General features: G+C 41.1%; 1 protein-coding gene across 1 annotated transcript in view; it reads left to right on the top strand.

Moving 5' to 3' along the window:
* The window catches only part of limk1a (LIM domain kinase 1a), a gene marked incomplete at its 5' end in the record, with an annotated part of 50,527 nt that overhangs the window by 22,574 nt on the left and 9,454 nt on the right, over positions 1–18,499 (top strand). Inside the window, 2 exons of the mRNA XM_080514745.1 lie at positions 16,274–16,383; positions 18,101–18,316. Of these exons, the coding sequence (XP_080370871.1) occupies positions 16,274–16,383; positions 18,101–18,316 (326 nt within the window). The remainder of the gene's footprint in view (positions 1–16,273; positions 16,384–18,100; positions 18,317–18,499) is intronic.

Raw genomic sequence — 18,499 nt, 5'->3', positions numbered from 1 at the left:
TAGTGATGGAGTCAGACACAAACAGCCTGGAGAAAAGCATCAATGTTTGATGTTGTTGTAATACTATATGTTGTCTTTATATAAAAATGAAAGCCAGAAGGAGTACAGTTCATAAGTGAAGTGGTTTTCATCCGTCAGTAGGCCTGATAATCCCCAAGTGAACTCAACACTGGTTGGAGGTTTAGGCTGATCCGGCGGATCAAAACTACAATTTACTGCACAAATACAGGTTTGAGTTTCTGTTCCTCTCATATCTCCTCGAAAGACAAAACCCTCAAAGTGGATGTTCAGTGTCAGTTTACTCACTCTGACCCCAACCAGTCCTTTCATTCAGGTTAATTTCGAGCAATATTCTGAGCAGACTATTTGCTGTGAGTGTTTGCAAACAGGTTGAGTGACGGCTCAAGGCTAATGGAACAATCAAATGAAAATCATGTAATTTAAATCATTGAAGTTGCTCTGACACTTGATCCGTTTTCAGAGACACCGAACTGTGTTTATACCTAAACCATTTTGAGTCCGATGCGTCACTCAGTTGTGGGTTGTTCTCCAATCCTGTTATTGATGGTTTGAGTTCCAGCTTTTTTGGTAAAGACACTGAACCTGTGCCTTCTATTGGTGTGTGAGCACCTTCAGTGTCCTGTGATTGTGCGTATGAATGGGTGAATGTGCCTAACAGTGTTGGTCAGTCATTTTGCGCTAATTAAATTGACCGTTTACCTCGTCCACTATCGTTCCAATATCCTGAAAGGGTTGTCGCTGTCTTTGCTCAACTATTAACTTGCAAATGAAATTGCTGGCTGACTTAAGTAAAAGTACCAATCACAGTGGGGGTCGTAGAAGACAGAGAAAATGTGTCATTACTATTTTAAAAAAAGACGTCTCAGTCCCCCGAGCATCATCCTGCTGATCATCTTCTTCTGCATTTGTTTTGGTTGCTACGTTTTTAATCAATAAATTTAATGGTTTTGTCATTTTCCTCCACTGCTTTCTGCCAGCCTCTTTTCAAAGGGCTTTAATAGAGTCACAAGAACAATGTGCCTCTCCACTCAAACACAAGATGAGCAATAGTGACAGCGTCTGTCATGGTTGGGGTTTAAAATCCGTGGTTTTGTGCACCGACAGCAGAATATGATGCAACTGTCAACAGCCAAAAAGTTTGTAAAATCGAGATGAAATTCCAAAGATTAAGTTTCTAGGATTCAATGTCTGCGGTTAGTGACACTTCTCTGATGGATTGTTTTCAAATAAACCAATTTCCACACTTGGAAATTGTGGAAACAGAGAATGATGTAAGCTGTTTGTGGAGAGACTTCGAAGAACTGCTACTTGTCTACGCTACATGACCAAAGTTTCCAAGTTATACTTTGGATGTTAAACGTTGTCATTAGCAGCGGTAAAATGATCCGGTGCGTTTTAAAGAGGTCAATGTGGTTCCACTTGTGCCTCAATGGTACATCATTATGATCATTTAACTTCCATTTTTAGGTCTAATTTTAGACACAGTGTCGGTGCTGGTAAATTGTTTTTCGCGTTCTATTTAAGATCATTGTAATAAAGCAAACTGCAGTGGTTAGAATATGTTAAGTGGCTGCTTCAGGTGATGAATGGCCTCTGAAGACAAAGTGTTGACTGCATCAATAATAGAGCGACTGTTGGAGGTCTTGTTGATGCTTTAAATGAAACGCTGACTTCATTATCTGGGAACAAAGTTTCTGGTCTGACACGGTGGTCGCATGCAGCAGTCAGAAGTTTGTGAAGTGTGTGTTTATTCTTGTTGTTCACACTGCCTCCTGACAGCTTGTCCTTTACACTGCAATCTCAGTAATGAAACCTGTGGCAGACTCTAAAGTGAATTAGGTAGAAGGCACTGCTGTCTCTTTCTCCTTCTTTGGTTTATTGCCCCTCAGTGCAAAGTCACTGATCGACTGTGTGTGCAGCTGCACTTTAGCAAATTTGAGATTCGTCAGCTCAATCATGTTTGTCGACCCACTTCAGCGGCCTGCGCCTGAGCCTCACCCAGAACAAAGGGAATGTCGACTCCAATCCTGCGCAGTCACTCTGACACCTCTGCAGATGAACACGGTGGGGGTTTTTTTTGTTGTTGAGGTCAACTGAACCGCTGTCACAGGCGGAGAAAAGGTGCCTGATGATGCAGGGATGAGTCAGAGGGGCTGCGGTGTCGCCGTGACGGTCAGCCAGAGAGAAACACTGAAGGGGGGGGGGGGACACAGCCAGCATCACACGGGTTTACTTTTTTATGGCATCTCATCACTCATCAAATCTTCAGTAATGTCCACCCCATTTCTCAGTCTCATGCATTTGGTTTCAGATGGCAGTAGATTTCTAATTGTCTGCATGCAGTTTCACTTTTGTCAAAACCTTTTTTTTTTACTTTAAGTCAAAAGTCATATGTCCTTATGAGATTTATATGTAGTACTGCATGATTTTCAAACTCCATTGATTTTTTTTTTTCCGTGCTTGTATCTCAAGACATTTCAGTAAAACATTATTGTTTTTTTTAGGGAGACGTCAAACATCTGAAGTGAAGCATGTAAACAATGATTCACCCCCAGAGCCTGAGACGGCCTCAGACCACTGTCGAGGCTCCTGGGGACCAATTTCCCTGCTGACGTAACAAACATTTTAATTAGATTTGGTTGACTTGTTTGAAACAGATGACATCGCTCAGAAATATTTTAGCAAAGAAAATGAATTCTTTCTTACTGATGTAGGATTCAGTAACCAAGTTTAAGTTCCTCTTATCAACTCAGTGAAGATGTCATTGCTTTCACAAAACAATGCAATATCACTTACCATTTACTGTCAAAATATCTCTGGAGTGTCTTGTCCATCAAACATTTTCACCTTCAAAACAGTCTACTATAACAGCTCTTAACAACCTGCCTCAGTTTCTTTTTTCAATACCTTGGAAGTGAGTGTTTTGAGGTGCGGACATGGGCTGGACTGAATGCTGCTCTGTTCGCTCGTTGCCTCCGCCAAGGAGGTTATAAAATCACCTCCATTTCCACTGCGTCTCTTTGTCTTTCTGTTAACAAGATATCAGAAAAACTAATGAGCTGATCTTCATGAAAATTGGTTCACAGGCACATTTTGATCAAAGGAAGAACCCATTAAGTTTTGGTGGTGATCGAGAACAAAAATAATTGTTACAGATTTCCATTCATATAATTACATGCTTAGCCTGTCATTATAAACAACACGTGCATTGTGACAAATGGAGTTTGTAGCATGTTTTGGTGTAAGTTGTTTGTCCTGTTGCGCTCCGGTGCTATACTGCAAGTGTTTGTGAAATGACGGGTGTTAGTCCAGTGTGTACTAAAAGAAGAATAAACAGCCACACCAGCGTCTTCCTTCTCGCTCCATCCAACTCCACATCAGAATCGGCCGACAGACAGTTTTAGTTACCAACACACACGAGCCACAAGTCATCTCTCTGTGTCCATGAGGACAAATCTCTGATTGCTCTTGTTAGAAATGTAACAACTGCATCACAGTACAATCCGTTTTGGTTTGGTTGTTCATAAATGACATATTTTCACAATATCAGATGATATATGTATTAACAGTGTGTGGAAATGTGTGAAAAAGACGCTGAGAGTGTGTTTTGGCACAAGCGTGCTCCTTTGCGAGGAATTTTTGTGGAAACACGTGTATCTGCAGCTTCATCCGCAGCTTCTGCTCCAGTCAGCACCTTCAGCCTGAGTAAAGCGAAGGTAATTCTGCGAGTGGATGCTACTCAGTTACCCAGACAGATTTATGTGCAGAACAGTGAGTGAACTGAAGCAATTGGATTTCCTCTCAGCTCATCCCTCCCGCCCTCTGTCCGTCCGTCACTCCTCCTCCAGCTGATAGATGAATCTTCAGTAATCACAGTCATCTATAGGTTCAGGTTAGAATCAGCTCAGTTAGAGGTAAAGTCAAACTCTCTGAAAATGAGTCAAGGTTGAGGTAGAGGGGAAGGAAGCAACATAAAGAGTTTAATCTGCACATACAGATAGTATAAACCAATCAGCCATTACATTATGACCACCTGATATTGTATATGTCTCCCTTTCGCTGCGGAAGACGCAACAAGCTGTGATCCATTGTGGATTTTTAATAAATTTCTATCAGAAACAGCATTAATTATGCAGCAGTTTCAGCTATATTAGGTTGTCTGTTGGAACGTCCCACACGAGTCACCATTCAGTCCCCCACGTGGGATGAGCCTCAGCCGTCCATGACTCCATTACCGAGTCACTGTTTTCTGTCGGCCGCTCCTCATAGAGACGGACTGTGAACAGCCCACAAGAGCTGCAGTTTTAAAGAAACAATAGTTGGATCCACAATTTAATGACAATTTAACCGAAAGTGACTTTTCCACTTATCTGCTACTGACACATGAACTTTAAGAGATTTCCATGTTATTCACTTCACCAGTCGTAATATTATGGCTGATCAAAGTGTTTAGTCTGCATTCATGACAGCCAGGATGTTTTCTCAAATAATTTCCTTGAACACACGACAGGTCTTCTTGTTATAGTTGGCCACGGTTTTTTTTCAAAGTGCTTGGCTTGAGTTGTTCTGCATGCTGTCGAGTCGCCGCCACAGTTGTTTTCTTCTGTGTTTGAGTTTTCTCAGTGTCTCCTTTCATCGTGTAATCTCACACTGGCTCCGTGGAGCTGAGATCAAGGCCCTGTGGGAGTCCTGCCATCTGTCTTTGTTCTGCCACCTTCGGTCTTTGCTGTCATTGAAGACACTGAGGTTTGGTCCCCATGACTTGGGCTAATTGTCACGCTGCAGGACTATTTCAAAACGCCCTTGTAATGACAGTGTGTATAATATATATTGTGTAAAGTAGCGTAAACCTTTGCACACTGCTGCATATTAAAGGTGCAAAATGTAACTGGTTTGGGAAGGTTTGTTTAGATGAAGTAACGGTTTGGTGATTCAGAAAGAATCTAAAACAAGTGCTCATTTTGAAACAACAAATAATGACAATGACTTTTGTTTTCAGTTCTGCTCTGCCGGGCTGTTTTGTAGTTGAACACATGCATAACATTTAAATAAGAAACAAATGCTGTAAAAATTAGTTAATGACCTCAGTTGTCTGCAGCCCTTCTTTTCTATGGGCATTTATATGATTAAAAATGTTGTGTTGTCATTGTAGGGATAGTGATTTCCCAGCGGTTGGTCATTTATGTGTCCTTTCACAAAGTACGTGACATGTTGTATCCTGGTTTTTAAGTGTCTGCGCAGGATAAAAGGGTGTTTTGTCAGCTTGGAGCAGCTCTGGGAGCCCTGCTGATGACAAGACTTTAGGGAGAAAGAGTTTAGAGGAAAGGAAAACTCTACCAAATGTGTCCCATGTAGCTCATAGAAGAGAAAAACAAAGTATTTTTCCTTATCTCTGTATACCAGAAATGGTCAACATTGCCTGAAATGGCAAAGTTTGCATGTTCTCCCCGTACATGCACAGGGTTTTTTCCTCTGGGTACGATCAGTGTGATTTAGTGTGTGACTTTCTGTCTCCTTGGATCGGACTGAGTTGGTGTCTATGTGGGGCTCTGGTGTAAAATAATCTGTATTGGGGCCTTTCTAACCAAAGTTTCTATGCAGAGCTCAAACACACAGTCTCCTTTACTTTATTGGTGAGCTGTTTGGTTTTTGACTTGATTTGATCAACCTCTTGTGAAGTTCCGTTTTTCTGTATTTTCCTCGTGTCTTCAAAAATAATCTTGGGGACTTTCTTTCTTTCAGTTTTCTCATTTTGTTGCTCAATGCACTTCTGACATCCCGAAACAATACACAATGAATTTCCAGGAAGTCACAATGTTATGGATCTCATGTTTCCTCACGAAAACTTTGAAAACATTTTGTGTAGGTGAATCATTTTTTGGGGGTGGTGTGCTTTCACTTTCACTGAATGAATATTATCACATCAGCTTAGTAAGAAAAAAAAAAATTCCCAATACTTAAGGGAAACTTTGGTTTCATGTATTTTCTGTTCTGCTTTGATTGCTATTGTCCAGCATGTTGAGTAGAGGGGGACAAACACGACTGTAGGTTTGTGGTTAATATTGAGAAACTGAGATGTTGTGTGAGTTTGTTGTGAAATCAAGGGAAAGTCCCAAACCTGCAGTGACCCTTTTCACCTCCCACTGCTGCGATGCGTCTTAGCGAGTGGGAATCTTGTTTGTTTCTGTAAACGTCTCACTGAGGATTGTTTGGTCTCTCAGTGAAGACAGCCTCATGTGTAATAGGTGTTATAGGAGCCATGTTTTTCGAGATGTTGCTGTTTGGACTGTGATGTTTCCTCAGCAGCAGCCACAGCTGATCTCATCAGTAATGTTAGGAAAAGAAAAAAAGATCTCTATCGTTGTGAAGAGACTTGTTTAAACCTGCTTGGAGCTCAGAGTTTGTGACTTGGTGATGGGATCTGGTTTGTAGTTTGAATCAGAGGTCAGTGTCTGACAAAAAGCCCTCAGTGAATAGTTTCCAGTGTGGGGGAACCATGACGAAAGCAGCAGCCTCTGCAGGCTGGATTTCCCCCCACAGGGGCGAGGAGCTGTGGGCCGTTTGGTTTCACTTCTCTGCTGAGAGTCAGGGGATCTCAACCTACAACACTTTTCCTTCCACTGTACAGAAGAAGGACGTTTTTATCTTATGGGGGTTTATTGCACAGAACGTTGCTGATGCAGTTTGAAGCAGAGCGGCAACTAAAACTGTTTCAATCACGGATTCATTTGTCCATTTTTAAGATGTATTGTTCAACTTAATGAGTGATTAAAATAGTTTTTTATGGCACCGATTTCCATTCACTGTTTCCCATTCATTTTCACAGAAAAACCTCTATTCCCTTTTGATAATTGGTGTGTGCATTCTTCATTTTGTGTAATAATTATAAATAACAAAAGTGTTAATGGTAGACAAATGAAGGACAGGAACTTTCTCAAAAATATCCTTTTTTCAAGAATATGTATTGCTGAGGAAGACAACACTTCACAGGATTAAATTATCTAAAATATAAATTGTTCCTGAAGAATCAGACTGTATTTAGTATGAAAAGAGATTTTGCCCATGAGCCTTTTCTGTTGATAATATCTCAGGTTCTGGAATAAATTGATCCCAGACATCCATTATTTCTATTATTTTGAAACATGCCATTAAAAACAGCATGAATGATCAGAATATTTAGACTGACTGTGGTTTTATCATCTGTCTGTCTGTCTGTCTGTCTGTCTGTCTGTCTGTCTGTCTCTCTCTCTCTCTCTCTCTCTCTCTCTCTCTCTCTCTCTCTCTCTCTCTCTCTCTATCTCTCTATCTAATGTAGCATCCATAACTTCCACAGTAACTTAATCACGCTCTGCCTCTCAGCTGTCTGACCCTGAAGTGTCTCGGCTGCTTTAACATGAGGACCGACAGGAAGTGGACTGAGTGGATCTGATGCTCTAATAATATCTGAGCACTCAGATGGTCCTTCAGTCCTTCAGTGTCAGTGTGAGGGGAGGGTAGGGTCCACACCTCGGGGTATGCAGGGCATGCTGGACATGTGGGATTACATCTTTATAGTCTGAGTCAAGCCCGAAAAAAGAAAAGAAAAAAAGAATAAACCATGTGGCAATGGCGTAATTTCCTCTTATCTGGTACAAGACTTTAAACATGGAGAAATAGAAACATCTTAAAAGTCATTATTTGGCATGTTGCCAAGGACTTGGTTAAGTAATTAAAGAAAAAGGTAATACAGTAATTAATTGTGTCTTATTCTAAAGAGTTCCGAGGTGTTTTCTACACAGTAAGGCATCAAAAGCATCAGGCATTTGTTTAACATTTCAAACATACAATAAAATGTGAGTAGTGTTTCATTAAATATCTATAATGTGAAATGAAACCCCAGTAGGTTACATTGGTGGTTTTTATGTCTGGACTAGACTTTTTGCCGAATAAATCTCAGGAAGATGCCTTCTTCCAGTATCCTTTTTTTTTTCTTTTAGATGATGGTGAATATAATTAAGTGGAGGATAAAGCTTTTAATAATTGTATTCAAACTAGTTTAACAAGAGTGTTGCTGACTAAAGGATAACTCAGGCTTCAGGCAGGTGAAATTTAAAAGGTACAGCACAATAGTTTAGTCATATCACTTCTAGCATTAAAAAGTATATATGCCCTTTTTTTGTATTACACGAAAGAATAAATGTAGATCAGAGAAAATTAAGTGTTTCTTTTTTTTTTTTTTTTTTTACTTTACTGTAATATTGTGTCTTTTACACCAGAGATTGATTTGGCCACTTTCTCTGTTTATGAGATGAATTGAACATGTGCCTCTAGCTGAGAGCATCGCATCACATGGAGCGTGTGCAAGAGTGGGCGGGACCAAACAGGAAACGATGAGGTCATAGCAAGAGAGAGGAGGAAGGGGAAGAGGAGGAGGAGGAGGAGGGCTGGGCTGGAGCGGTGGGAGGACGGGGAGGAGGAGTGTCTCTGATTCGGAGATGAGCTCAGCTGCAGAGGCGTGGGCTGCTCTGTCCTCCCTCCCTCTCTGGAGCTGCCTCCACCCTCTCGGCCCGGCTTGGCCACTGCCAGTGTTTTGTTGTGACAGCCGGGGAATCGGCCGCCTCAGTGGGATGAACTAGACGGAGGGCGAGCGCCGGCTCTCGCTGACATGGTGGGAGATTTGTTTTTCTGGAGCTTTTGCTGTCTCAGGCTGTGGAAGAAGGAGAAGAAGGTGAGTGTCAGTCGGAGCCGATGGCCGCTGCCTGGGTGTCGTATACGGGTGACATACAGTATTCATGAGCCGGTCTCCGGCTGGTGGAGAAGGTGTGCCAGCTGCTCCTGCATCGCCTCCATCATCTCTCTCTCTCTCTCGCTCTCTCTCTCTCTGCCTTTAAAAACTGATGCTGTGTTTTTACTGTCCTGTCAAACTGGGTCAGTGTATCGCTTTGTAATTGCAGATCTTGTCCTCCTCTTCCTCCCGCTGCTCTAGTTTCTCCTCTCCTTTTTTTTTTTTGCATGTCATGAAAAACTGATGAGCCATGGCATGCATGCTATTTTTAGGGAGCATTCTTCCTCTGATACAAGTAGTTTTTAAAGTGTGCGTGCATTCAGATAGAGAGACAGATAGATGTGTGCAGACCAAGTTTCCTCATTTGCAGAGAGGAAGGCTGAATTCATCGACAGCAATGACGGCCTGTGTTTCTCCGGTACTGTATGTGGCAGAAGGGGGTTTCCATTCACACACCATCAATGTGCTCTTCTGTCTTCTCTCTCTCTCTCTCTCTCTCTCTCTCTCTCTCTCTCTCTCTCTCTCTCTCTCTCTCTCTCTCTCTCTCTCTCTCTCTCTCTCTCTCTCTCTCTCTCTCTCTCTCTCTCTTCTCTCAAGCTTTTCACTCTAATTGTGTTCCTCTAAATCACTGTAGCTTGAAAGTGTCTGAGAGGTTGCTGGCCAGCGGGGTCACTTACGATTTTTACATATTCCTGTTCCAACAGGGCTTGATTGCAGCTTTGTGTGATCATCATCACCATACTTTCTGTGTTTCGATTTCAGAAATTCCCTTTGACGTGTTTTGTGGTACTTGACCCAGTTGTAATGACTCTGCGGGGAGTGTCGGGTACCTCCTGCACGTGCCGTTTCAACCATTTCTCCCAAGCATCCATATGAGATCATTATTTGTGGATTCTGTGATCTCACTCACATGTGGACTGGTTTTGAGTTTGAGGAGGCTTCGGGGTGCACCTCATGACATCAAACATGGGAGAAAGCAGATCCGGACCTCATGTGCTACCACAGAACCTCCTGCTGTGTTGATGTGAGGTCATTGTTGCACATTCAGACAAAGTGGAGTGAAGCCAGAGGCTCTGACCGGTGTTTATAGATGCAGAGATGAAGTGGTTAAGTGATTTGTTCTGCCAATGCATACACATGCACGTATCAAAAGAAATGTGCACCATAATTTGTTCTTGTTGCACTTAATTTCAAACAAATGTGTGAATTGTTTGGACTCATTTCTCACCCACAATGACGTGAGTGTGTGTGCCGGCGTGCAGGCTACATCATGTGCTCAGAGTATCCTTGAATGATTAGATAGTCTTTTTTTTGTTATCATATTTGACATTTTGAACATAATAAGTAACAAAACAAACAAGATGCCAGATTCGTGCAAATGTCCACAAAGACACTGTATGATATCTTTCAACATGATTAGAATCAATGAATCAACAAATGAAAATTGGGCTAAAAATGGGAGGAGGTGGTTCTTATACATTAAGATGCAAAGAAGTAAAAATGAGAATGAATGTAGAGGTTTCCAGTGTGTAGCCCCCAATAAAGGTAAGGTAACCATGCTCATGACCTCTTGGAATATATTACATCTTTTCAGAGTGTCTGATTTCATTCACATCAATTAAATATTATGTAATGAATACAGATCTGTCTTAAAGTTTTTATCATCATTTGGTAAATTAATAAAAGTTTCACAATTCAATGACAAAATCGACAAAACGATTTTGTAGATGTTTTACTCTACGTTCTGTGATCACTCCAATGTTAGTTATTTCTTGACTGATTTTCTTAGCATCACTAAAACTATAACAGGCCCCAGAGCATTTTTTTTTAATATGTGTAACTCACACTTGTACCTGAATGCCTCCTTTGTAGTGAGGAAAACCACAAGCTGCTTCTTTCATAGTTTTTTTTTTTTTCATCTATTTTGACAATATCTTCTTCTTATTTCCATTCAGTTGCTGCGAATACAATTTGACATTTGGTGTTTTTCATGACCATTGCTTAACCTACTAATCATTACAGTGGCAGACAAGCTTCACCAGTGTCACACATTTGTAATTTGAGCCGTCTACCAGGTATCGAAGGTTGAAGGTGACCTTGGAGAATCAAAGTAAATCTCGGAGTATAATATCATGAGGGTTACCTCTCAATCCTTACTGAATGCTTCTTTGGTCCGACATTTGCTGCTGCTTCAGATTATCTTTTTAAATTAGTTTCATCTGCAGCTTCACAATAGTGGTAAAAAAAAAAGTACTTTCTTTACATGTTTTACAAATTGTTGAAATCACTGGGTCCCTCTATTCTGTGTAAGGTCGACTGCCTGCAGAAGTAACATCTAAAACTTTTTTTAAACCTTTTTCAATCAATCACATTCAACAGTCCCAATTTTCCTCCCTTACTGCATTGTAAAAGATATGTATTGATTAAAATGTACATTTTCAATTAAGTTCACTCCTAGTTTACACATGAAACTGTGTTGCAGGATCAGTCACTGTGGCCATTCTATGTCATTTCTGCATTTTCTGTCCATTTGATGCTCAAACTTGTCATAGACACAGACACTCCATGATAAATATATCCAATGGGAAATGTGACAGAAAGTGGAAATATCTTGGGGAAGACCCGGCTGCGGTTGTGGGAAGTTATTTGCTGTTGTAAAAAGGAACTAAATGATTCAACCTGTGACAAATATTAAGAACTTGTTGCAGACTGTGAATTGTGTTGCTCCTATTTCCTTTAATTTTTTTCAGAAAAGTGATTATTGGTGATTAAATATGGCGCCTGGAGGTCATCAGTTGATGCCCATGATGATTTTCACACATTTGAACCTATGACAGTGTCCAGACCTTAGCTCGGGGAGAACCAACGTGGAAGAGTTGTCAGGAGACTCTGACTTATTACCAACATGTTCTTTTGGGCTGTTTCGTGTCACTGAGAGCATTAGGCCGTCATAAATTTCACTAAACAGCTTACCGAGGTCCACTCACATTCCTCAGCCAGTTTTAAGGTCACACGTATAAATCAGTAGGAACAAAAACTGGGAGGTCATCAGGCCTGAGGAGTCTGGAGCCGACTGTTGCCTGTCGGAGATAATCAGAAGACACTTTAAATCCTAATTTCTACCCATCACCAGAAAAACACCCACAGACTGCAGCCAGTGCGCAGACTAATGATAAGCTGTGCAGCCGTGTTTAAGGAGTGACCGCTGGCAGTGTCGCCAACATTCAGATAAAACCAAGATAGCGTGGAGGTGCCAAAAAGAAACATTATGCTGCTGCAAATCAGTTTAGATTGAAATCTCTAAGTTCATCGTGTTCTCTTCTAAAAGGAACTTTCTTTTTTCTCTTAAGTTTATCAATTGTCCAAAGTTGTTTTTTTTATTCTTGTTATTCATTTCCTTTATTACTTTCCTCTGCTTCTTATGTGGAAATGTTCTGAAGTTAATATGGTTTTTAACAACTAGCTCTCATGTGGACATTAGCTGATAATGAATATTTACATCTACTCTTTTTGACCAATAAATTTGACCAAATGAGGTCTGAGATTGAGAAACTTCATGGATGAATTTACTTTCATCCGTGAATTTTCATAAACATGCAACATAAAATAAGTTACCAAACATTATTTACACGTTATTACAATTAACCATTTTATAATTATTGTCATCCATCTCAGAAAATCACAGCTTTCCTGAGTCAATTTGTTCTTTGTTCTTTACACTGTTCAAAAATGTGAGAAAAAAAACAGCGTTTAAGCTTACAAACAGTCAAGAGTAGTAAATAACAAAGAGGAAAATAAACTTAAAGGCTTCTAGTTTGCGAAGTTCCTGAATATTTATTGTTCAACCTTCAATGTAACAAACATTCATATTCATAAAGAAGCTGAGCTTGTTATTACTATTGACTCACTGTAGTATAATACTTTGCCATAATTTCTATCAAGTTTTAATAGTGCATTCTTCCATAAACCGGAAGTAGTTTTGAAAGTAATAATTCCTTCTGAATGGTTGGAGCACAAACAACCCAGTCAGGCCTGGAAAAGATCCTTTCATAGTTTCAGGAAGAAGCAAACTGCGAACAGCTTGATTATCTGAATGAACGCATCACATTTTCTGCCTAAGTTTAAGAAACCTGGGATGATTAAAACACCAAAAAAAAAAAAAAAAACACAGACCTTTGTATAGTCAAAGTGTCTTTTAATTGATAAGAAAGATATTTCACGATATCTTTGGAGTCACGCAAACAATGTGAACAAAAGACTAACTGAGCTTTTTGCCTTAACTTGACCCGATCACTCCTGGAGTTACCCCCCCAGGCACACTTGTACTGTACTGTTTTATCTGTTGCCTCTAGAGAATCCACGAGGCTTCATGACAGGAGAACACACAGTCACACGCCGAAGAACATGATATTGAGCTAATACACATTGAAGTTATCACACTTTCAAACAGCCCCGACAATGAGAGAAGGAAGCAGCGGCATACAGTATTTATACACATGATGGTGTTTTTTTTTTGTGGGTTTTTTTCAATCAGCCTTTTGAAAAGATGCCGGTCACGTGGTCGTGGTCACGCAGAGTGAGGATTTTCTATATTGGATGACAATTCTTTCGGCCTGGTTATCTGTAAATCTTCAGTTTGGAGTGCCCGTTCTAAATGTGAGGGCAGCAGCTGTCGCCTTTCAGGGTGTGTGCACGTGTTCCTGTGTGCCTGTGAGTTAGTATTTAATATTACTGTGGTGAAGGTAAAACAGGGACACTTCAAATTTGTTCCGCACGTTTTCAGAAACAAAGCAGTCAAAGGTGCTTTACAACAATAAAGTTTAACAATGGAATAAATGCCAGACAGGAGCGGTGAATCAGAACGTGGGAACTACAAAGAAGGATAAAAGATTAAAAAGGTGTCCAAAATGAAGAGAAATAATTATTTACTCCAGCAAACTCTAAGACTTTCAGCGGTTTCTGATTCATTCAGACTCCAAGGATTGAAATCTGTTCACACACTCACATTGATTGGTTAATCTATGTGAGTCAGTCTGAAGAAAAGTCATTGAATATTGAGGTGAAGACATGTTTAAGGTTAAGGGTGGGGTTAGTTAAGTAGTAGCTTTGATAAACACGAGGCAGTCTACAGGAAATGAATGTAACTCAATGTCATCTGAATTGATTAAAACGTGCGTCTGTGTTGTTCTTCCGTCCTAATGGGATCTTCAACCTGACTGCAACACCAACCCGTGAGGACTCAGATCATCATGGAGAGAAAAATGAACTTCCCCTTTAGGGAAATCCATAAATTCTTAGGTGAAGGCATGTTTAGGGTCAGGGGATCAGGAGGATTGGGTAACATGTCACAACGGATGAAATATAGTAATTCTGCAGGAAACAACGACGCACAAGGCATTGAAACTTAATGCATGTGATTGTGAATGTGTGAGTGCTGCCTTGTTCTGCTTTAGCCTTAAGAACATTGTGTGTGTGTGTCTGTGTGTGTGTGTGTGTGTGTGCGCGCGATGCCCGCATGGTGAGCAAATGGTGGCCATACTGTCGGAGCCACACACCCTTTTCATCTCCGTCCAGCTGTCCGTTCTCCTTCCTGTCCTTCCCATTTGTCAGATTCGCACCCGATAAGCACGCAAAAGACACAAAATCTCCTGCTCGTACAAATGACCACGAAGCTATAAAAAGCATGATAAAGAAGTTTAGTTTTTTCTTTCAAATGATCTTCCACCTGCAGCATCATCTCACTGGTTTAACTGTTTGATTGTTTGCACTCATCCCCTGTCGTGTTTACACTCTTTGTTGATGTCGCGCTCAAGTTTGTTTATGGCTCCTTTTCTTTATGAGGCTGCTTAGAGGACAAATAAAGAAATTAATCCGGTCAATAAGCCCTACAGTTGCCTCCCTCCCCCGTCCATTACAAAGCCATTACACCACCTGGCTCTATCTGCGCCGTGATCTCAGTCTCCAACTTGACTGTTCTGCTGTTTCAGCCAGAGGCACAGCCAACATTTGTTGTTTTTCACTTGGAATGCAAAAAAAAAAAAAGGAGATGAATAAATACAAACGAGTCGAGACGTTTTGGTCCCAAAGCTTGAGTGGTGGCATCTTTTTCAAGTATTTTGCTGGAAGACTTTTTTAAAAAAGCTGTTAATTAATGTGCTTTCTGCAGGGACCTGAGGCCCCCTCGGCTTGTGTTTATCTGTTTGTGTGCGCTGGTGGCTTGGCGGCTGCTCACCCAGGAGGGTGGGGCAGCAGACATATGGCTGGAACAGTCATTTTATTGATTCTTTGATCCTAACAGATTCTCCCTCTTTTTTTTATTTGTCTCATTTTACACAGTTTTGCTTTTGGTTTACAGCTCATTGAGAAGGAGCTTTCTTAGTATTTTGTGTTTCAAAGCTTTGGCAATAATTAGCTCTGTACTGAGGCTGGTTTGATCCCAGCGAGTCAGATGTTAAGTCTAATTGCAGAAATTTACTAGTTAATATTATAGGATTGGATCCTGTGAGTTTTTTTTTTTGTTTTTTTTTAAACTGTTCTCATAGGAAAAATGCTAAATTGCCAATTAAAAAACAAAAATCTATCTCTGCGTTTGATTGATTAGTCTTTGTCCAGCCGGCACTCCACCACATGCCGCCCCTCCTTACTCTCACTCACATTTGCATTGCAGATTGTTGCTGTTGAGGATCGCTGCCATGGGGGAAAACTCCTTCCAAATTTTTCTGCCACACAAAGCAAAAAGCAAAACCTCTGGGGAGCAAACAGCTCAACCTGAGGGGCTTAACATGGCCGCTCATGTTTAAGCATAGATGTCAGTAAACGTTTGAGTGGGTGGCTCATTTGCATCGGTGGGCACCAAATTACCTGACGGAGTTAAAAAGGGTCGATAATGATATGTGGAGGTGAAGGCCAATTCATTAATTGATAAAAAAATTAAAAAAAAAAGCTGCACCAAGAGAGGATGCACAGATTCAACGAGCAGCAGGGCAAATATGCATGTTGATGCTTGATTTATCTCCTGGCCTTTGCAGGGTGGTTATTTATTGTTGATCTGGAGGACACACACAGAGCAAGAACCCCTCCGGCAGACATCTTCCACCGATCTGCCAGTGTGAATTATCTGCTCGTTCTCAGCTCTGTTTTCGTGGCCTTAAACTCAGTTCTCTGCTCTTGTTTGCAAAGCTGCCCCGAGCTCCAGAGGGGACCTGGCCGCAGCTAACTCAATCTCTGAGCTTGTAACTCATCAGTGACCCTCTGTTGAGCAGGCCTCGCCCTACTTCCCAGACCGGTTTTAAAGAGCCTCATGTTGCTTGTTGCTCTGGTCACATCAAGTATTGTGAACGTTTTGCCCTCCGGTGATCCCCTTTGGATCAGAAAAACAGCCCATTTAACACCCCGGCACATCTCTCAGCACCATGTTTACTTGTGCATTAGCAGGACAAGAAAAAGCTCTGTTTGAGAATGCTTTTTTTTTTTTCTTTTTCTTTGTAGGTCGCAGGCGAACAGAAGTATCACCCAGAATGCTTCACCTGTCTGAACTGCAGGGCGTTCATTGGCGATGGAGACACGTATGCTCTGGTGGAGAGATCCAAACTCTACTGGTGAGTTTCAGCAAGAAACACGTCAAAATATGCACACATACGCAATAAGGGCGCATCTAAATTAAAAAAAAAATGCACACAAAGGAAAAGATCATTTTCTGTAGGACTGAATTCAATTTCAAGCCTTTTTCATTTCATCCTCTCAGATTTTGATCAAAATACATTATTTATGAATATTTCGTAAGCTCGGATTTTTCCTCTTTCACCAGCAGCAAACAGTAATGAGCAAAATTAATTGTATATAAGGCTTAAAAACATTCTGGAATTCCACGTTTTGGAGACACCCCTTTATTTTATTCCATCAGTATCAAACCAGACTGTCTGCAGTGCTCGCTTAAATGTGACCTACTTCTTTATAAATCATCTCCGTTTGTCCAGTGGCAGCACTGACATCCACAGGATCGGCCAATTTTTTTTTTTGGGTGGGAGCTTTGCATTCCGTGCAACCTCCCCCTTCAATTAACCCAAAGATTATTTGTTTTAGGTCGTTTTCCTAATTCCATCTTCTGCCACTCACTAATCCATTTCAAATCCCTTTAAAAAAAAAAACCCAAAATGCACAGAAACGCACAGTAAGCCAAAGCTGCTCGTGACAGGCAGAATCTCAAAATGCATCCGGCTCATTTCTGCCTTCAAAGGAAGAATTCAGTTCTCTGACAAACTGAAGGTGATGGGATGCGTGTGGGGAAAGTCACTCAAAAAAAACAGATATTCAAATTTGTCCTGCAAACTGTGACTCTTTCATATCATCAACGCTAACATTTACACTCGAAACCAGCGTCACCTCAAATGTTATGTGGTGGATGTAGATGCGGTAAACTCAATGCGTTACTTACAGTTCTCACGTGTTGTTGAGTTGTTCAGCTGCAGGATTGTTTTAGTGGGACAGTCACAAATCGTAGGCTTTACGAACAGAAGGTGGCATGTGAGTCAAATCCCAAAAAAACCACAGCGATTCAGTCCAGTGCAAGACTTTCAGAGGCTTTCAGTTTTTCTCCATCAGCCAGCAGAAGCTCCTCATTTTACTCTGCAGCATTTAACAATGACCTCAAACACACAGTCAGAGTCCACGTAAGATCTGTGTCTGAAGGACTTGGGTTCAAATCCATGAGTCGTTCCAAGCAGTAACCAAATACAGATTTAAAAGCAATTTGTTTTAATATAAATGATGAGGTGAAATCTATTTTTGGGTCAGGGTCACTTTGCTGTATTTCCGTACTGGACACGCAAACAAAGCAGGCTTTGTGCTGCTCCTTGAGCTGAAGTGGAGGATGACTTTAACTCTTATTCACTGCTTCACATGTTGCAGCGCAAAGTTTTATTCAGGCGACATGAGAGGAAATTAACTTTCATGTCAGCTGCTCGTGTGCTCTCTTTGTATTTAGTGGTTTTTCCATTTAAATTTCTGTTTTCAATCATATACTTCAATTCTCAGAATGTTTTCTGTTTTGATTTGTTTTGTGAAATTTGGTTGTTTTGCAATCCAGACTTGTGAAACTGTTTTTGTCAAAGGTCACGCTGACCCTCGGCGGAGAATAATGACTGCATAGTTTGGTCCTGAACATCTCGTCAACAACATGTGATGCTCTAAAAACTGATATAATGAGAACTTATTGACCCATTTATGATTCCATGGAAGCCTCACAATGGTTTTCTTCTTCCTCCCGTACTCTCTCTTTTTTGTAAAACGTCTCCTTTTCTCCATCCTCTCCTGCAGCGGTCACTGTTACTATCAGACCATTGTGACCCCGGTGTCGTTGCCGGACTCACCATGCTCGCGGATCCCTCACACCGTCACCCTGGTGTCCATCCCGGCCTCCGCCGAGGGCAACAACGGACGCAGGGGGCGGGGCTTCTCCGTAGCCATCGACCAGCCGCTCAGCCCCACCAACGGCTTCACTCCTGAAAGCGGATGCACCGTCAGAGTCTCCCAGTGAGTTGCTCTGTTCCATATTAAAAGCCATTGTGTTTTCATGTGGATCCTGTTAATAATGCAGGAGAGGTTAACATACGGTGAAGGACAGAGGATAAAGAAGGGGAATCATAAATGCAGGACAGGTTGATACATGGACTTCATTTAAAATGTATAATAGAGCAGAAGGAAAAGGAAATGAGC

This window comes from Blennius ocellaris (genome assembly GCF_963422515.1).
Source record: "Blennius ocellaris genome assembly, chromosome: 2".
Classification (NCBI taxonomy): domain Eukaryota; kingdom Metazoa; phylum Chordata; class Actinopteri; order Blenniiformes; family Blenniidae; genus Blennius; species Blennius ocellaris.
The sequence above is the reverse complement of the archived record's forward strand: the minus strand, read 5'-3'. Positions and strand labels throughout refer to the sequence as shown.